The sequence below is a fragment of the Bufo gargarizans genome, chromosome 1, assembly GCF_014858855.1.
Source record: "Bufo gargarizans isolate SCDJY-AF-19 chromosome 1, ASM1485885v1, whole genome shotgun sequence".
NCBI lineage: Eukaryota > Metazoa > Chordata > Amphibia > Anura > Bufonidae > Bufo > Bufo gargarizans.
This window is the reverse complement of record NC_058080.1, coordinates 309,287,015-309,307,423: the sequence shown is the minus strand read 5'-3', so window position 1 is coordinate 309,307,423 and position 20,409 is coordinate 309,287,015. Positions and strand designations below refer to the sequence as shown.

General features: G+C 42.8%; 1 protein-coding gene across 1 annotated transcript in view; it reads right to left on the bottom strand.

Moving 5' to 3' along the window:
• LOC122927648 overlaps window positions 1-20,409 on the bottom strand; it is a 281,579-nt gene that overhangs the window by 76,337 nt on the left and 184,833 nt on the right. The window contains exon 4 of the mRNA XM_044279688.1: window positions 20,111-20,216. Coding sequence (XP_044135623.1) covers window positions 20,111-20,216 — 106 coding nt within the window. The remainder of the gene's footprint in view (window positions 1-20,110; window positions 20,217-20,409) is intronic.

The window sequence follows — 20,409 nt, the reverse complement described above, 5'->3', positions numbered from 1 at the left end:
TACAATTTTTATTTATTTTAAATTTTTGTTTATCAGGAATTTATTAATAGCTTATTTTGCTCACTTTTGCTCATTTCTTATCCTGGCCTGCCATCTGGTGGCCAAAATAAGAATTGCAGTTTGAATACTGTTAGGGTACTCAGTAAAGATACCCGTATTCAGCGCAACTACCTATGCCCAGATTGGACACACGGGCATAGGTAGGTTTGCGCATTTAGGTGCCATGATCTCACTTGATCACGGCATCTAAAGCATTTAATTACCGCGATCGGCATTATTGCCAATCATGGTAATTAGCCGCAGGTCTCTGCTATATGAAACAGCAGAGATTTGCCGGCCATAATTACCCCTCCCCTCCAGTGCTGAGTTTTCCCCACCCCCTGGATGCTTGTTTTTTGTTTGTTTTTTTAAACTCCTGACCATGAATTGGTTCTTTTGAATGAACTGATTAAAATGAACCGATTCATTTAAAAGATTCGAACTTCTCATCACTACAGTGAAGGGAAGGAGGGCCACCCTATATTCCCTTGGGCCACTCCCTGTAGCTAGAGCTCCTGCCTGATGGTAATATTTGGTGCTCTTGATTTTAAATGTCTGTGTGGGTGCAAGGCAGAGCTTGAAATGGTGCAGTGGTCACCATGTGGTGTTAGGAGAGTCAGTAACCAGGCCAGATTAACCGGTTTGCATCAGCATTCATTAAAATGACCATTTATTTAATTTTGTAATATATTAATTTTACCTTTATTGCTACTATGTCTGATCTGGGCTGTGATCACATGACCGTGTCCATGCAGCTGTTTCTTATCCTATTTCCTGTGATGTTATATTTATGGGGTATCACATCAACAGGGCAGTGATAGGGGAGTGCCTATGTATCTAGCTGGGTGGGAGGAGCTATAAACTAGCTGGGTGTTGTTAGGGTCAGAGATAGAGGAGTGTCTATATAACTAGCTGGGTGGGAGGAGCTATAAACTAGCTGGGTGTTGTTAGGGTCAGAGATAGAGGAGTGTCTATATAACTAGCTGGGTGGGAGGAGCTTCACTGAACGAGCAGCCGACTGTCGGGAAGGAAGCTGTAACATTGTGTATTGTAATGCCGCCTTAATGCTTAATAAAAAAAAACACAAAAAAGAAAACTTTGTTTATCAACTTCAACAACCCTGTGAACATGAACAGGACAGTGAGAAACGTGGAGAAAAGTGGGATCGACTGTAACATACAAAAGATATTTGTTCTGATTATTAAAGGGAACCTGTTGTGTTGAACATGGTGTCTGAGATGAAGCCTGCACGTTATAGAGCAGGAGGAGCTGAGCAGATTGATGTATCGTTTTGGGGGAAAAAGAATCAGTATAACTTTTAATTTATACATTTAAATTCCTGTTCTTTCTGGGCTTTGAAGTTAAGGAGGCGGTCCTATCAGTGATTGACAGCCATTCCTCTAGGACTGTGTATACAGAGAGGGCTGTCAATCACTGATAGGACCGCCTCCTTGACTTCAAAGCCCAGAATGAGCAGGAATATAAATGTATATATTTATATGTTATACTGAATCTTATCCCACAAAACTATATACCAATTTGCTCAGTTCCTCCTGCTCTATAACATGCTGCCTGCAGCTCAGACACCAGGTTCAACGTGACAGGTTCCCTTTAATCTTTTTAATCTGCAACATCGAAGACTGAGATATTTCACAGATGAGCACCAGCTTTGCAAGATCTCTCTTTGCATAGCGGAACATGAGGAAATGAGAGTGACTGAAAGCATTACGTATAATTAAAAGCAATAGAAGCCGTACAAATTTCCACTTCAACAAGTTTTTCTCTCTTTAAATACTATTAATTAGAGTACAGATCCTTTGTCTAAAAGCTTCTACATTAAATGCCCATTTATTTTTATTTAATCAGACATTTGGGAAATCAAGAAACTTTCAAATGTATTTGTCATTTCTTGGGACATTGCTGAGCTTACAGATCTGTTTAAGAAGAGCTTGCGGGAAATTTAAGTCAAAGAGTAGGCTATAATGCCTGTCAGTAATGGACCCAATTTACTGCGTGGTAGGAGGAATATAGGATTTGGTTAAAAGAAAAAGTTAACGAGATTTCTTTTTAGCCTTGAGGTCTGGGAAAGACCCGGGAGTAAAGTGATTTTCCATATTCTTAGGATTCATGCTCAGCTGACAACTTTTCCTAATCTACAAATATGCTCAGTAACTCACTGAGAAGTCACCAAGCTCCTTGAGGGCTTATGAAATTTGAACAAAGCTTCACATACTGCTTGTAGCAGAAAAATTTCCCTTCACACCATGTTTCTAGGATTAGTATATATTCATCTGAACATATTTAGCAGGAGTTTGCCTTAGGACTCTGCACAAAATAGCAACAGCAAAATAGAAAGAGGGCCATGAAGAAGACTCAATTCATGCATGTAATTGGTGAAAAAACTAAACTTAAAGATGCTCTATCAGCATTATCAACCCTTTTACTGCCTGGTATGGCTCATCATGATGATTAAAACAATACCTTCCTTTTGTCTGTAGAGATATCTGTGTTTTTTATTCATATGCAAATGAACAAGTTGGGGCACCAGGGGGCAGGGCTGAAGCCCTGGAGCACTGCTTCTGTAATATGCCCTGTGCTTTGCACACTCCCTCCCCTTCCCCTTGATTGACAGGGCTAGACATTAGCATGCTGAGTGCAAATCTGTGTCCTAGCAAGTACTCAATTCGGTCAGTTGACCGAGAAAAATCCCTGTAGGGGTCCTAAACTAAATAACTTTATTGTAACATATCTAAAATCTAAAGACCTACAGGGATAGGTTAAAACTATCAGGAATGAGAGGGGGGTGACGGTTCCTCACTTTCAATTGGTGCCACCTCACACTTTATGGACCATTTGGTTATTTTATGGGCGTGACCTCACCTGATTGGCTAGTCAACACAGGTCCTGCATTGCATTTCCACTTTCCACTCCAGGCACCACTTTCTGATCACATGACTACTATAGTCATATGACTATAATGGTCATCAGTCATGTGACCTCACCTGATTGGCTAATCACCACAGGTCCTGCATCGCAGTTCCACTTTCCACTGAAGGCACCACCTTCTGATCACATGACTACTATAGTCATCAGCCATGTGATCTCACTTGATTGGTTGGTTACCTGGTCAATCTTGCTAAATACATTAGGATTGGTGGAGTGATTGCTTCATATTTAGATCACCCTTTTTGAGTAGGAGGTACCCAGCGAGAAGTTAGCTCATTGGTTTAGGTTGAAATGAAGGGTGGAGACTTTTCCATTTAAGTGTGCATCTAAGCACACACCAACGCTATTGCTCCAAACTCCTGATGAAGCCGCATTGCGGCGAAACATGTTGGGCGGAGGAGTGTTAGGCGCGGCATTTTAGGCAGGAATGAAGGTTGAATGTGACCTGTGTATGTGTGTGACCATCATTGTTTGTACAGGGGCAGATATCTTAGGCCTGTGATACACAATACAGAGATATAGCTTTTAGGGACAGGAATTAAGTTTTGTGTGTTGGTACTGAGCCACAGTACCTATACAACAGAACTGATTAGTACCCTTGGTCTGAATGCTAATTGATCAAATGTGAGTTGCACAAATCAAACAATTCCATTACCATTGGCAATAATTGCTACGAGTTTCTGGGAGACTGTAAGATAACATTCAATGGTAGCAACCTAGATTGCACTTAATTGTTTATTAATGAACTCTCAGTCTCGCACAGCAGTACCACACATGTAAACTACACCTGATCCTTAATGTAGTCTAGCTATCCTCAGTTCTGTGACAGGCTCTGCGCCCATAAAATAACCAAATGGTCCATAAAGTGTGAGGTGGCACCAATTGCAAGTGAGGAACCGTCCCCCCCTTCTCATTCCTGATAGTTTTAACCTATCCCTGTAGGTCTTTAGATTTTAGATATGTTACAATAAAGTTATTTAGTTCAGGACCCCTACAGGGTTTTTTGTCGGTTCAGGACCGAATTGAGTACTTGTGAAATTATCCTGAGGGCCCTAAAATTGGGCATTTTTAGTTTTTCATCTAGCATGTACATATCACATACATATGTACAAAATTGGTGGTAACTTTCCACTAAAGAAAGAAAAACCCTCACTAGTCACTGAAATAACTTGAAACTGACAAAAGTAATAATAAAAATGTACTGAAAATCAGCTTATGAAAATCAGACATTGCTTTTGAATTCTGGTTAAAAAAATAAAAAATAAAAAAATAATGAAATTGGCCTGGACAAAAATGATGGTATCCTGATTTTTCTTGGAAATCCTTACCTGACAAGCATGTCACTTACTGTAGTATATGTGAATGTATCTATGAGGAGCTGAGGCTGGCTAATTTTATATGCTGGTCTTAATCTCTCTGCCCTGCCGGCAGATGTACCAAAATGATGCAAAGTTACATAACTTTGGCTCTTGCTGCCGCCGTCTGTGTGACATGCTTTAAACTAGGCCAGCTCCCTTTCTGCCATAGTTTAAGGCCATTTTCCACACCATAAACTGGTGTGGAAAGTGATGAATGAGGCAGTCCGTCCTGCCCTCTTCCCCACCCTCGCCACGCCTCTTTTTCCGCCACTTCAGAAAAGTGGTGTGAGTGGGGTTAAGGCACAGATTTTGTCGCAAAGCACCGTTGCGACTAAATCTGCGACGTTAGCACGCCACAAGGTGGCTTAAAACTCCTAATAAATGCCCGCCAAAGTGTATAGAGAGTAATGGTATGACCACAAAGAGCTGTGGTTGGAATGTGGCTGAGTAATGCACAACCATATGAGCCACAGTACCACCATATATATTAATTAATTGTTTATTTGGTTTTCATTGTTAAAGACCACGCGGTAACCCTCAAAACTGAGCAGCCATTTACAAATACGGGTTAATTAGTTAATATGATGCTGCAGTGGCTCGTATGGCTGCACAGTACTTCACCACAAGGTGGCCACGTCCCAGCATGGCTGCTTTGTGTGGCCATACCCTTATAGTGTCCGGATGTACTGGGCAGGTTTGGCCCCAAAGGGGACTGCATATGAATTTCAATCCAGTAAATTAAATTTGGGGTTGGATTCAGGGCTACAAACACATCCCAATAGATGTGGTGCATGCCAGAGGTTCATAGAAAAACACAGCAAAGGGTAAATTAATTACAGGGACTACTACTAGATGTCTTTATGCAGTTTTCATAAAATCTCTGTTTATCAGCCACAGAGTGAACTGAGGTTATAGTTCTCTCTATGCTATGAGCATGCAGTGTACTCCTTGATATTCATGAGCTGTGGCTCCCCGACCACCTGTTGCTGACAACTATGGCTACTTTCACACTTGCGCTCGGAGCGAATCCGTCTGGTGTCTGCACAGACGGATCGGCTCCTATAATGCAGACGATGGGATCCGTTCAGAAAGGATCCATTTGCATTATATTTCAGAAAAAATTCTAAGTGTGAAAGTTAGTCAGACGGATCCGTCCAGACTTTACATTGAAAGTCAATGGGGGACGGATCCGTTTGAAATTGAGCCATATTGTGTCATCTTCAAACGGATCTGTCCCCATTGACTTACATTGTAAGTCTGGACGGATCCGTTTGCCTGAGCAGCGTTTGGGTGTCCGCCTGCTGAGCAGAGCGGAGGCCAAACTGTGCCAGACTGATGCATTCTGAGCAGATCTGCATCCACTCAAAATGCATTGGGGCAGTATGGATGCGTTCGGGGCCGCTTGTGAGAACTTTCAAACGGAACTCACAAGCGGAGCCCCGAATGCTAGTGTGAAAGTAGCCATATCTCACGTTTTTGAACACATTGAAAAAGGTGCCCAACATCGGCATGAGGGTAGGGTAAGCTCATCAATATTAAGGACTTTCTGCTTGACACTTGCTGCGGCTGATAAAGGGCAATTTTGTGAAAACTATTGCAAGACATCCAGTAATCAGGGTCTCTATCACTAGGCTATGCTGCCCTCGGACTACACAGCAATGAGCACTTGGGGTGGTCCTGTTAATCACTGTGGTTAAATATGTGGTCCGCTGTGATAAATAGACAGCCCATCTTGTATCATACATTATATGTTATATCATTTTATGAGTTTTGTCATATGTCCCATTGTATATCCCCCTATTGAGCTGGTAATATGGGCCCTTTGGTACCTCTACGCCTGTGTTAATTTGTGGTGGTAATACAGGGAGTGCAGAATTATTAGGAAAGTTGTATTTTGAGGATTAATTTTATTATTGAACAACAACCATGTTCTCAATGAACCTAAAAAACTCATTAATATCAAAGCTGAATATTTTTGGAAGTAGTTTTTAGTTTGTTTTTAGTTTTAGCTATTTTAGGGGGATATCTGTGTGTGCAGGTGACTATTACTGTGCATAATTATTAGGCAACTTAACAAAAAACAAATATATACCCATTTCAATTATTTATTTTTACCAGTGAAACCAATATAACATCTCAACATTCACAAATATACATTTCTGACATTCAAAAACAAAACAAAAACAAATCAGTGACCAATATAGCCACCTTTCTTTGCAAGGACACTCAAAAGCCTGCCATCCATGGATTCTGTCAGTGTTTTGATCTGTTCACCATCAACATTGCGTGCAGCAGCAACCACAGCCTCCCAGACACTGTTCAGAGAGGTGTACTGTTTTCCCTCCTTGTAAATCTCACATTTGATGATGGACCACAGGTTCTCAATGGGGTTCAGATCAGGTGAACAAGGAGGCCATGTCATTAGATTTTCTTCTTTTATACCCTTTCTTGCCAGCCACGCTGTGAAGTACTTGGACGCGTGTGATGGAGCATTGTCCTGCATGAAAATCATGTTTTTCTTGAAGGATGCAGACTTCTTCCTGTACCACTGCTTGAAGAAGGTGTCTTCCAGAAACTGGCAGTAGGACTGGGAGTTGAGCTTGACTCCATCCTCAACCCGAAAAGGCCCCACAAGCTCATCTTTGATGATACCAGCCCAAACCAGTACTCCACCTCCACCTTGCTGGCGTCTGAGTCGGACTGGAGCTCTCTGCCCTTTACCAATCCAGCCACGGGCCCATCCATCTGGCCCATCAAGACTCACTCTCATTTCATCAGTCCATAAAACCTTTGAAAAATCAGTCTTGAGATATTTCTTGGCCCAGTCTTGATGTTTCAGCTTGTGTGTCTTGTTCAGTGGTGGTCGTCTTTCAGCCTTTCTTATCTTGGCCATGTCTCTGAGTATTGCACACCTTGTGCTTTTGGGCACTCCAGTGATGTTGCAGCTCTGAAATATGGCCAAACTGGTGGCAAGTGGCATCTTGGCAGCTGCACGCTTGACTTTTCTCAGTTCATGGGCAGTTATTTTGCGCCTTGGTTTTTCCACACGCTTCTTGCGACCCTGTTGACTATTTTGAATGAAACGCTTGATTGTTCGATGATCACGCTTCAGAAGCTTTGCAATTTTAAGAGTGCTGCATCCCTCTGCAAGATATCTCACTATTTTTGCCTTTTCTGAGCCTGTCAAGTCCTTCTTTTGACCCATTTTGCCAAAGGAAAGGAAGTTGCCTAATAATTATGCACACCTGATATAGGGTCTTGATGTCATTAGACCACACCCCTTCTCATTACAGAGATGCACATCACCTAATATGCTTAATTGGTAGTAGGCTTTCGAGCCTATACAGCTTGGAGTAAGACAACATGCATAAAGAGGATGATGTGGTCAAAATACTCATTTGCCTAATAATTCTGCACTCCCTGTACAACTGAGCTTTTTAGACTGTTCAATTAGGTATACAAATGTCCTCACACACCCAAAACAATCTCAATGGAGATTCATGAAGGACCCAGTCATTGAGTCTCCACTGACACAACAGGAGGTCTAACGTCATGCCAGGCTCTACATAGGAATATATAATAGGCCGAATATATAATAGGCTGCAAATCATTCCTGTTTCTACGTGTTAATAATTTTCATAATCACGTTTGGTATATCATGGGCTTCGCATGAAGCTCAAATACCCCATACCTTACTGCATGTGTTCCCACATAATAAGGATCTTACCTACAGTAGGGCCTACATGGCTCATATTTAGTGTCTAAAGGATTGGTATGATGAAATATGAATTATCGAAGTATGCCTGTGACTGCATCTCCTTTGGTATAGGCTTGAAATCATGTTTTGTTCATATTCCAGATCTAAGTCTGTATGTAAGGCTACTTTCACACTAGCGTTCGGGCGGATCCATTCTGAACGGATCCGCTCATAATAATGCAGACGGAGGCTCCATTCAGAACGGATCCGTCTGCATTATTTTTAGCATATAACAGCTAAGTGTGAAAATAGCCTCGTACGGATCCGTCCAGACTTTCAATGTAAAGTCAATGGGGGACGGATCCGCTTGAAGATTGAGCCACATTGTGGCATCTTCAAACGGATCCGTCCCCATTGACTTACATTGTAAGTCTGGACGGATCCGCACGGATCCGCACGCCTCCGCACGGCCAGGCGGACACCCGAACGCTGCAAGCAGCGTTCAGCTGTCCGCCTGTCCGTGCGGAGGCGAGCGGAGCGGAGGCTGAACGCCGCCAGACTGATGCAGTCTGAGCGGATCCGCTCCATTCAGACTGCATCAGGGCTGGACGGCTGCGTTCGGGTCCGCTCGTGAGCTCCTTCAAACGGAGCTCACGAGCGGACCGACGAACGCTAGTGTGAAAGTAGCCTAAGTCTGTTTATTTCTGTATTTTTATAACTAAGTACTGTACCATTTGCACTAATGAACCCCAGCATCCTTTATCAAGTATAAGTGCAGTTATTGTTACTGTGTGTTTGTAAACAGAGCAATATTTAGTAGCAGCATGTATCTGGGGTGCCTGGACTGTGTTGGGCTGTGATTTATGCTCAATTTGAAGCTTCAGTACAAAGTGAGTTCAAGATTGAGTGAATGGAGTCAATTAACCCCTGTCAGTCACTCCCGTGTTATTTTACTCACTTGCATAACCCATATACCAGCTTACATCAATAACAAAGTAGAATTAAACCTGGTTTATACAGTATTACTGCCAATCATTTGAATACAATCTGATAATTAATTCAATACCAGTAACATGCAAGCCTTTATTATTCCACTGCCAGTGTGCCAGCAAATACAATCAAGTCTGCACCCCTTAGGGGGGGGGGGGGCAGGTCTTAATGATGACCATTCTCATCTATTGCTGGATTTACTTCTTCCAAATCATCCTTCAAAGTCTCCATGTCCTAGAATAGTCAGCAAGATGCAGAGAGAGGAGGACCTAGATGTTCCTGATGACATATTATCATCGATATTGGATGATGTAGATAAGGAGGAAAAGCAGATGGCAGAAGAATGGCTCCCACCTGTAGGGCAGGAGAGCGCTGGGGTTGGAGAAGTGGATAAGTCAGAGCTGATTGATATTCAGTGTTTACTGTCAAATAACCTGCAGGAGATTGCAGGGAAGAACCGCCAATAATCTGCATATTGTCCCCCCACCTAACCAGCCAAAACCCATACCAGCAAGAGCCCCTGTTTATAGGTGCCGCACAGTCATCAACAATGAAGAAGGGCTATACAGTGCGGTCTTCATTATTAAATAAAAGGCAGCTGCGGGCTAATTGGCCACAACTTGCCTGCAGCATGGCCATTCCTTGTGGCCGTACCCTAAGGCTGACTTCAGTGAAGTTGCCAAATCAAATTTTTCAAAACTTTCTCATCTCTACCTATGATCTTTGCTTTTTTATTTTTAATATGGGGAAAGGAAGGGGTGGGGGAATTTGAATATATATATATATATATATATCTTTTTTCACTTTTTTCTTTCCACTTCCACTAGGGACTTGAACCTGCAATCATCCGATTGCCTCTCTCATAACATTTCGGAGATTTATTGTGTTCCTATGGAGGAACTATGCCTGTTCATAGGAACTTAGCTGTGGCAGGCCTCAGAGCCTTCAGTTTGCTCAAAGCTGCTATAGCAACCGAACGGATTCCTTGATCTCATTACGGGGAAGTGTTCAGGCCCCAGGATTTCGCCACTCAGATGGCGTGGTCACAATTGACCACAGTATCTGAGTAGTTAAAAGTCTATGATTGCCATTATTACTGAACATGAACAATGTCTCCAGGTGTCTGCTGTGTAAAATAGCAGGCACCCAGCAGCTACAGCGCCTACTGAGTTGGCACCTTCTTGAAAGCACCGTCTTCTGCTGTACATGTACAGTGAAGGTCCTGAAGGGGTTAATCCCACTCTCTGGATTAAAGATTATCAGGTTAAAGATAAACATTTCTTCAGAAAGTTACATTGCATTTAAAATCGGGTTTTTATGATATTCTTTTTTTGTTCTATTTTTGTTAGTATCCATTTCAAAATATATTTAATTTTCACACTGACCACTAGCATTCACAATAGACTGAAGCTACATGTTTTCTGTAGTTGACGTATTGCTGTGTAGATTGGGACATGTGAGAAGAGTTATCTCATTATCATTAGAGGGTGGGTAAGTTAATGACAACTCTGTCATACTGCTGGAGGCCTAGACAAGACAGGGTAGCAACAGTATACACGATATAAACAGACATGACTCTGTATACATATCCCTTTCCACTATGTGCTTTTCTCAAGAGTCCAGACGACGTTTCAGGTCAAGTATCTTCTAGTGAGAAGAAGTTCAAACCAAGTACCTCCAAGGAAATGAACAGTGATAGACGTTAACAAAATAAGGCTATTCTCAAGCCTTGTCATTGGCTGTGTTCTCGGTCTCTGTCAGAAGTTTCTTCAGATTTGACAGACACCACATTAGGGCCCATACTGAATTGCTATTACTATTTAAATTACATTTCAGGCTACCACACATAGGGTACTTTCACACTTACGTTGTTTGATTCCGGCAGGCAGGTCAGTTGCCTGAAGTGCCTGGCTGATCAGGAAAACTGTATGCAAACGCATGTTATTTGCACACTGATCAGGATCCTGATCAGTCTGACAAATGCATTGCAATACCAGATCCGTTTTTCCGGAAAAACAGATCTGGTATTTATTATTTTTCATTATACCGGAACACTTGATACCAGATCCAGTATTAATAAATTTCAATGGAAATGAATGCCAGTTCCAGGATTCAGGCAAGTGTTCCGGAACTTTGGCCGGAGAAAATACTGCAGCATGCTGCGGTATTTTCTCTGTACAAAAAACGTAAAGTGACTGAACTGAAGACGTCCTGATGCATCCTGAACGGATTGCTCTCCATTCAGAATGTATGGGGATAAAACTGATCAGTTTTTTTCCGGTATTGAGCCCCTAGGACGGAACTCAATACCTGGAAAAGTTTAATGCAAGTGTGAAAGTACCCTTACATGAGTGCTTCCAGTGATTTCTCCTCTCATGTACATGTTCCTTTTCCTTATGTTCTCCATTCAGACCAGACTGCCATGATGATTTCTTTCAGCCATACCCCTAGGTTATTCCTTGCCCCCAGGGCTGTCTTTAATATCGATTGGAACCTGGGCAAAAATTTACTTGGGCCCCCTGGATCCCGCCTTCCCACACCTTAGCAGGCAATCACACCCTCCACCACAACACACACACAAAAAATCCACACATCTGGTAGAGTACAGTGAATGACTGTACATACTTCCAGTTCTGAAGACTCCAGCGGCTCAGGATCAGTGCTCAGGTTGGAAGTGAGGAAGGAGACCAGGGCTCGGCTCACTCTAGTGTTACAGTGCACCCCAGCACCCCACAGTATTCAGTATAGCACCCTATAGTATACAGCAACCCACAGTATGCAGTATAGCACCCTATAGTATACAGCACCACACAGTATGCAGTATAGCACGGCACACTATACAGTACCCCACAGTATATAGTAAAGCAGTATAGCAGCCCACAGTATACAGAACCCCACAGTATACAACACCTCACAGTATACAGTAGAGCAGTATAGCACCTCACCGTATACAGCACCCCAAACTATACACGATACAGCCCCCCACACTATACATCCCCCCACACTATACAGTACAGCAGTATAGCACTACACAATATACAGCACCCACAGTATACAGTATACAGCCCCCCACACTATACAGCCCCCCACAGTATACAGGCCCCCACAGTATACATCCCCCCACAGTATACAGGCCCCCAAACTATACAGCCCCCCACAGTATACAGCCCTCCACAGTATACAGGCCCCCACAGTATACAGCCCCCCCACGGTATATAGGACCCCACACTATACAGCACCCCACTATACAGTAGTTTACAGTATATTAGCATAACAGCCCCTGTCACCTTTTTCTGATATAATCTTCACAAAAAAAGCTCCATAGTTAAGGCAAACTTCTCCTGCAACACTCCTGGTAGAAAGGACCTTGATGACCTCATAGCCATGTGACCAGTAATATTGCTAGGTTACTGGTCACATGGTGATGATGTCATCTAAGGTCCTAGAGAATCACAGCTCTCACAGTACACTGCCTGGAGTGCCAGCAGGCATGGCATGGCAGCACCCCCTGTGTAGCTGACAGCCTGACACCCTGGGCAGTGGCTAGCAGGGCTCAAGAGGCAGCTGCCTTGGGCCCCCCAGGAGCAAATGGGCCCAGGGCAGCTGCCCCTTTTGCCCCTTGTTAAAGAAGGCCCTGCTTACCCCCAGATTCCCCTTTAACCCCTTAGCGCTCCATGATGAGTATACACACGTCATGGATGGCATTAAACTGTCACCATGTCTGCGCTGAGACCCCGACTGTTACACACAGCCAGGGATCTCAGCTAACCTGCCCGGGACTAATGAGGGCTGTCCTGGACCAGCAATCGCTCTGATAGGCTAGTCTGTACAGACTAGCCAATCAGACGATCCTAATGCCGTCTGACAGGTTCTGATCCCCGCAGTCCGTTACTGCGGGGATCAGAACCTTCTAAAATGTATATATAATATCCCCCCCCTCACTTCAGCCCTCAATGTGCCCCCTCCTCATTTTATGGATGGTCGAGTGGGCGTGCTGGCACCGATGTCAGCTGTTTAAGCTCCTTCCATGCCGCGGTCCATAGGGACCGCTGTATGGAAGGGGTTAACAGGGAGGGAGCTCCCTCCCTCTGCCATCTGACGCTGCTGTGCCGTTGCAGCCACCCATTACTTGATGGGATCACAGAGGGAGAGGGCTCCCTCCCTCATCAGCCGCTGCTATATTGTGGCAGTATCCGATGGTTACAATGGCAACTGGATGCCTTCACAGGCTTCCGGCTTGCCATGGTATAGCTAAGCCGGATCAGGCTGCTGCTAAAGGCAGCAGCCTGATCAGGCTAAGTGTAAAGTCACAATACACTAGAGTACACTATATACAGGGCTGTCTTTAACGTGGGGTAAAAGGGGCAGCTGCCCTGGGCCCAAGGCAGCTGCCTCTTGAGCCCCGCTGGCCACTGCCCCATAAGAAGCACTTTGTTTCCCCCCCAAAGTGGTGAACACCGTAAAAAAAATGTAAAATAAAAACTGTGTAAAAAAGCAATTTTTTTTGTCACCTTACATCACAAAATGTGTAATACCAAGCGATCAAAAAGGCGTGTGCCCCCCAAAATAATACCAATCAAACTGCCATCTCATCCCGCAAAAAAATGAGCCCCGACCTCGGTCAGAAAATAAAAAAACTATCACTCTCAGACAATGGAGATACTAAAATATGATTTTCTTTTTCTTCAAATCTGCTATTATTGTGCTAAAGTGAAATTAGGTATTGCCACATCCGTAAGTACTTGCTCTATAAAAATATCACATGACCTAACCCCTCAGGTGAACACCTTAAAAAAATGAAATAAAAACTGTGCCAAAAAAGCCATTTTTGGTCACCTTACATCACAAAAAGTATAATATCAAGCGATCAAAAAGTCATATGCACCCTAAAATAGTACCAATCAAACTGTCATCTAATACCCAAAAATGTATTAGGTTAGTACAATAAAAAGGTTCCCTACATACCGCAATACTCTCATATTTTGTAATCTTATTTATATATACACGTTTCGTTTCTTTTTTTGTAGTATGATTAAGTGGTGAAAATTATTAGTGCCCCCCCATTTTTGACTGTAGTATCTTATGTGCCCCCCTATATATTCCTAGAGTTGCCACTGTTGCCAGATATAGACTTTCCTTCCAGATCTTCTAGTCTGACCTCAGGTGGACAACTGTGGAGTCGTGGGAACTGGAGCCGTTGGATCTCTGGTTCTCTCCTGTTTTTGTTGTCTCCCTTCAGGGTTTGTTTGTGGTGTTTGTCCTTTCCCTGTTGTTACCCTAGGTGTCAGTGGTAAGGACTAGTGCTCCCACTGCCCTATTCACTACCTAGGGCTTATTTCAGGGTACGCCAGGGACAAGGCACTTGATCGGCGTACGGGTTAGCAGCCCGTCTAGGGACGTCAGGGCAGCCAGTTGCCAGTGCCAGGTGAGCTAGGGGTCACCACCCCCCCTCTCCCTAGTGGAAGGGTACTCCCCCTCTGCGCCACACATCTGTTACCTGCCATCTCAGACGTGATAGAGCCCTCTTCAATAATTATTGCCACATAGTGCCCTCAAAAATAACTGCATTCGGCAAATAGTGCCCTGACCATAATAGAACATAATTGTGCTAAGCTGATACTGTGCCAGAATGTCTCACAGTAACAGTGCTCCCAAAAGTTCACAGTAGTAATAATTCTTTAAGTAACAATGCCTGCTTATAGTACCCCCAGTAGTAATAAAGCCCCCATAATGTGTGCCAGTAGAAAAAAAATTCCCCTTATAGTGCCCCCAGAAGTACTAACGCCCCCTTATAGTGTTGCAAGTAGAAAAATGTTTCCTTTTACGCCTCATGCACACGACCGTTGTGTGTTTTGTGGTCCTTAAATTGCAGATCCGCAAAACACGGATGGCGTCCGTGTGTGTTCCACAATTTGTGAAACGGCACGGACAGCCATTGATATAACTGTCTATACTTGTCTGCAAAACGGACAACCATAGCACAGGTTATATTTTTTTCGTGGACCGCGGAACGGAGCAACGGATGCGGACAGCACACGGAGTACTGTCCACATATTTTGCGGCCCTATTGAAGTGAATGAGAACGCATCCAAGCCGCAAAAAATGAGGCTAAGATGCGGACCAAAACAACGGTTGTGTGCATGAGGCCTTAATGTGTGTCCGAAGAAAAAATATGCTCCCTTATAATGTGTGCCAGTATGGAATAAATGCCCCCCTATAGTGCGCCCAATGGCACCAATGTCCCTATAGTGTCCCCAGTTATAATAATGACCCCCCACCATAGTTGCCCAATGGCATGCTGTCAAAACAAAATAACAAACAATAACAAACTCAAATATTTACGTCCATGCTGTGTCAGCGATGCAGTGCAGAACACAGGCCTTCCTTATGTCATTACGTTGCCTGCGCTGGCCCCTAATACGCTACAGGTACTATCATAGTGAGCGATGGAGTAAGGAGACATCACTCCCTTGCCTCAATTCAGCATTTGATACAGGTGAATATTGAGAGTCCCTAGCAACCAGCAATAAAACATTGCTGGCTGCTATAGCAGTCTAATCTACCCCCTCAACCTGTGGCGGTATGTGTACTGCAGGTTGTGAACCACTGGCCTAGAAGACAATCCCTTCACATGTATTGCGGGTCATTTATCAAGACTGGCATTTTCTATACTGATCTTGATATTCCCCTTCACTGCCGGAGGATGTACTTGATTTATGACAAAGCGCACTCCTTGATGGCAGCCTTAGAATGAGGTCTACACCAGCTCATAGCTGGTGTAGATTCCAGTAATTATTAAGCAAAAAAACTGGTTTAAATGATGATAAATCTGTTGGAGCCCATGGCACTGGCCCACACCTCGCACCATTTAAGGAAAATGGTGAGGGCAGCATAAAAACGTCATTTGCACAAAATGTTGACTTTTTTACACCAGTTGGCATTGGGGCTAGATAAATAACTCTCATTGTTTCAGTCTGGACAACCAACGAAACTGTAGAATTTATTTGTATTATAATTCATAACTATTTTATAAAAAGCAATTCAATATTTTTCCTCTGGTTTTTGCTTTTATGCTAATATAGTGAGAATAGCATATTCTACTGCTGAAGAATGAGACATGATCTATCCATGAATGGTGTTGATTTATACTGCATTTAGAGGACAAGTCCCATCAAATTATTAGCCAGTAATATTTACAATATTTATGCACACTTAGTGTAACCATCTGGGAGAATGTTACTTATAATAAAATATATTCACTTTGTTCCATTACCGTATTACTTAGTGTTCTTTGGAGAACTTAATAATTGAAATGGATAGCTATAATATTCAAAGCAATAATCTCAGGCACTTGAAAAGTGGGAAGATTTCGAGGCTGTGGTTCTAATAGGTATTACTTACAAAAGAGTTATCAACTGTCAAAGAGAGAAGAATATTTTACAGTCAATTTAATTGAATGGAAATTATAGAAACGCATATGAAACTTGATCTTTATCCAAAGCCTCATAAATGGCGATACTTCAGGGTCACACCGGATTAGCCACTGTGTATTGAGACACTTTTCGGATATTGTCCTGGTACATTGGCTGATATATTGTATGTAGACTGACAAAATGGTAAGTGGATGGGTGGAGAAACTCCATATTAGGTTCTGTAGTCAATGCTATGGACACAATGCAATTTTCTGCATGGAGTTGTATTCAGCTCTGTATAAAATATGATAGTTGGTATTTCCTCATTGAAAGTCATAACTATTTGGGATCTGTGTACTTACAGTGAAACTCTATGCAGCCGTTTCTTGAATAATTACTAAAATAATGGGATTACACATATTGGTCTGCATTTAAAAGGCATCTGTTAGCAGATTTGTGGCTGACCTGTTACATGTGTGCTTGGCAGCTGAAGACATCTGTGTTGGTCCCATGTTCATATGTGCACGTACTGCTGAGCAAAATTATGTTGTAATATATGCAAATGAGCTCAAGGAGCAATGGGGGCGTTGCCATTACACCTACAGGCTCAGCTCTCTCGGCAACTGCTGCGCCTTCTACGCTTTGATTGACAGGGCGAGGCAGGTGTGGTCACATTTTCACTGCATGGCCCTGCCAATCAAAGTAGAGAGGGTGCAGGTGTTGCAGAGAGATCAGAACCTCTAAGGCCCCTTTCACACAATAGGGCTGGAGGGGTTAAATAAATAAATAAATAAATAAATAAAAATTTAACTCAACTCCCCTTAATCCACTTGTTCGCGCAGCCGACATCTCTTCTGTCTTCTTTTGTGAGGAATAGGACCCTTGATGATGTCACTACGCTCATCACATGGTCCGTCACATGATCCATCACCATGGTGATTGTACTATGCATTCTGTATTCAGAATGCTATTATTTTCCCTTATAACCATGTTATAGGGGTAATTAATACAATCTACACTACAACTAACCCAAACCTGAACTTCTGTGAAGAAGTTCGGGTCTGGGTACCAGAGTCGTTTTTTTATCACGCGCGTGCAAAACACATTGCACCTGCACGATAAAAACTGAACATCGGAACGCAATCGCAGTCAAAACTGACTGCAATTGCGTACCTACTCACGTGGGTTTGCCGCAATGCATCGGAACACATCCGGACCTAATCCGGACACACTCGTCTGCAAGGGGCCTAAGTGTAATGGCCCCTTGCTCCTAGAAGCTAATTTGCATATATTAAAGCTGCGTTTTTCTCAGCAATGCGGGCACATATGAACATAGGACCAACACAGATGTCTTCAGCTGCCAAGTGCACATGTAACAAGACAGCCAGTTTCAAAGGTAAAAATCTGCTGACAGATGCCCTTTAAAGGGAACCTGTCACCTGGATTTTGTGTATAGAGCTGAGGATATGGGTTGCTAGATGGCCGCTAGCACATCCGCAATACCCAGTCCCCATAGCTCTGTGTGCTTTTATTGTTTTAAAATACCGATTTGATACATATGCAAATTAACATAAAAGAGTCATATCTTACTTGTGTGACCAGAGAAGAGTCATATTTTCAAGCTCTGACTCATCTCAGGTTCATTTGCATATGTATAAAATCGTTTTTTTTTCCACAATAAAAGCACACAGAGCTATGGGGACTGGGTATTGCGGGTGTGCTAGCGGCCATCTAACAACCCATGTCCTCAGCTCTATACACAAAATCCCGGTGACAGGTTCCCTTTAAAGGGAACCTGTCATCAACTTTATGCTGCCCTCACTAAGGGCAGTATAAATTTGTGACAGACATACATATTTCAGTGGTCTGTCACTCTTGAGCTAATATTAAGTGGTTGCCCAGAACCTGCTGTGTAATAATTGCAGCGAGGGCAAAGTAACAGGCTGCCTGAGAAGAGTGATGGTTTCCCCACCCAACTGATGATGAATGACAGTTTTCTCCTATGGGCAAGAATAACTGGGACTCTTCTCATGACTGGGGTGAGATGACTATACAGCAGGTTCTTGGCAATCACCTAATGTTGCATATCCTGTAGATTCTTTTTAGTTTTTCCTCCTCTATTCACATTTTGGTAAGTGTTTGTAGTTTATTTCCATGTTTGCTGAGTGATTGAATCAGCTATGTTCAGTGCTCTGATCCAGTCAGATGTTTCCCTTTGCTGCTCCTCTTCTCCTCTGTGATGCTGTTTCTCACTAAGAAGCTGCAGCTGCATCTCCCTCCTCCCTGCCTTTTATTTGGGGTATTTTTCTACAAGGATTTGTTAGTAAACATTTGCAAAGAGAGCCTGCAGCCAGGGAAAGATATAAGATATATGTGTAATGTATTCACACAAACTATTTATGTAACAAATGCAACAACAATTATTTTTTAAAGGGGTTGGCCCATCTCATACATTGGTCGCATATTGCTAGGATATGGCAACAATGGCAACACATCTGGAACCAGCACCTATCACTAGTGATGAGCATCATGGGCAATATTTTTTTTGCAATATTTCACTAATTCTTGGCCTAATATTCACAATAAATTAGCGAAATCCGTGAAATTCTAGAATTCGTGATCTCCAGTCATTATTTTCTTGATTGCGAAAATCAGCAATGTAATATGCGCGTATTGCGCATGCAATACAGACGTGGGTCACTTTTGCTACTTTTTTCAAGCTGCTAGAAGTTTCCTGAGACTGGAGAAAATGCACAGTACAGTAATTCCTATCACACTACCTAACACCCTGCACTGGAATCAGCTACACTATATCACTATCTAACCTACACTGACTATCTCCCTCTGACTATCTGTATTATATATATATGAGCTAACTAACTATCTAATGTAATTGGATAAGGAATAGGATCCAGATGAAAGCACAGAGCACAGCAACGTCACTGCTCTCTCTCAGAACTGCAAAAAACCGCAGAAAATGGCTGCTGGGGAGTTTCTTATATAGTAAGGGGTAGGCAACTTTCCTATTGGTTGCTAGGGATGTTGCTAAGCTCAGACAAAGACATTGCAGCCTTCTCATTGGCCCACAAGCAAGAAGGGAGGTTACTGATGAAAAGAAAATCTAGAATATTTTCAATTACGAATATATAGCACTATATTCTACATCTTTGCGAATTCTCAAAATGCAAATATTCGCGCTAAAAATTTAGAATTAGAATATTCGCGATCAACACTACCTATCACCTGAATAGGGTCCCCAAAGTGAACGAGGCCACACCGCACAATCACAGCCAACCTCCTTCCATATCTGTAGGAGTGCTGAAAATAGCAGAACTATTTCCAGAACTCCCATAGAAGCGAATAGAGAGGTGGCCGTGCTTGTGCTCTCCATTCACTCCTATGGGAGTTCTGGAAATAGCTGAGCACACTCGCTCGGCTCTTAACGGAACTCCCCTAGAAGGAGAGCACGCTGCGGATGCATGATGCGCTCTACCTCACTTTGGGGGCCCCATTCTAGAGATAGGATCAGGTCCCAATGGTGACATTGCGGCATATCCTAGTGAGATGAGACACCCCCTTTAAGACCCCCTTTATTATCATCCTCAGTATGGTAGACTAAGGCTTTGTTCACTGTCTTCCATCTACAAAACATTTGTCTTTCTGCTTACCTCTGATTTTACTATCTTGGGGGGCACTGGATAACCACGATACAGCACTGCAATACGCTTGAAATGTTATAACCTCATCATTCACAATGGGAATTTGTTGGCATAACTGAAAAAAAGGCAAACATCTATGTCAGGGTCTCTGCATTTTCATTTAACTTTTCCAGATTTTTTCTTACAGATTTTATGAATGTGATATTTCTATTTCAGCTGCACACTGCCCCGTCAGATTCATTTATTTTTGTCTTCAATTCATCTCAGTTGATGAATATTCTTAATATTTTGGGCTTTTCAGTTTCATT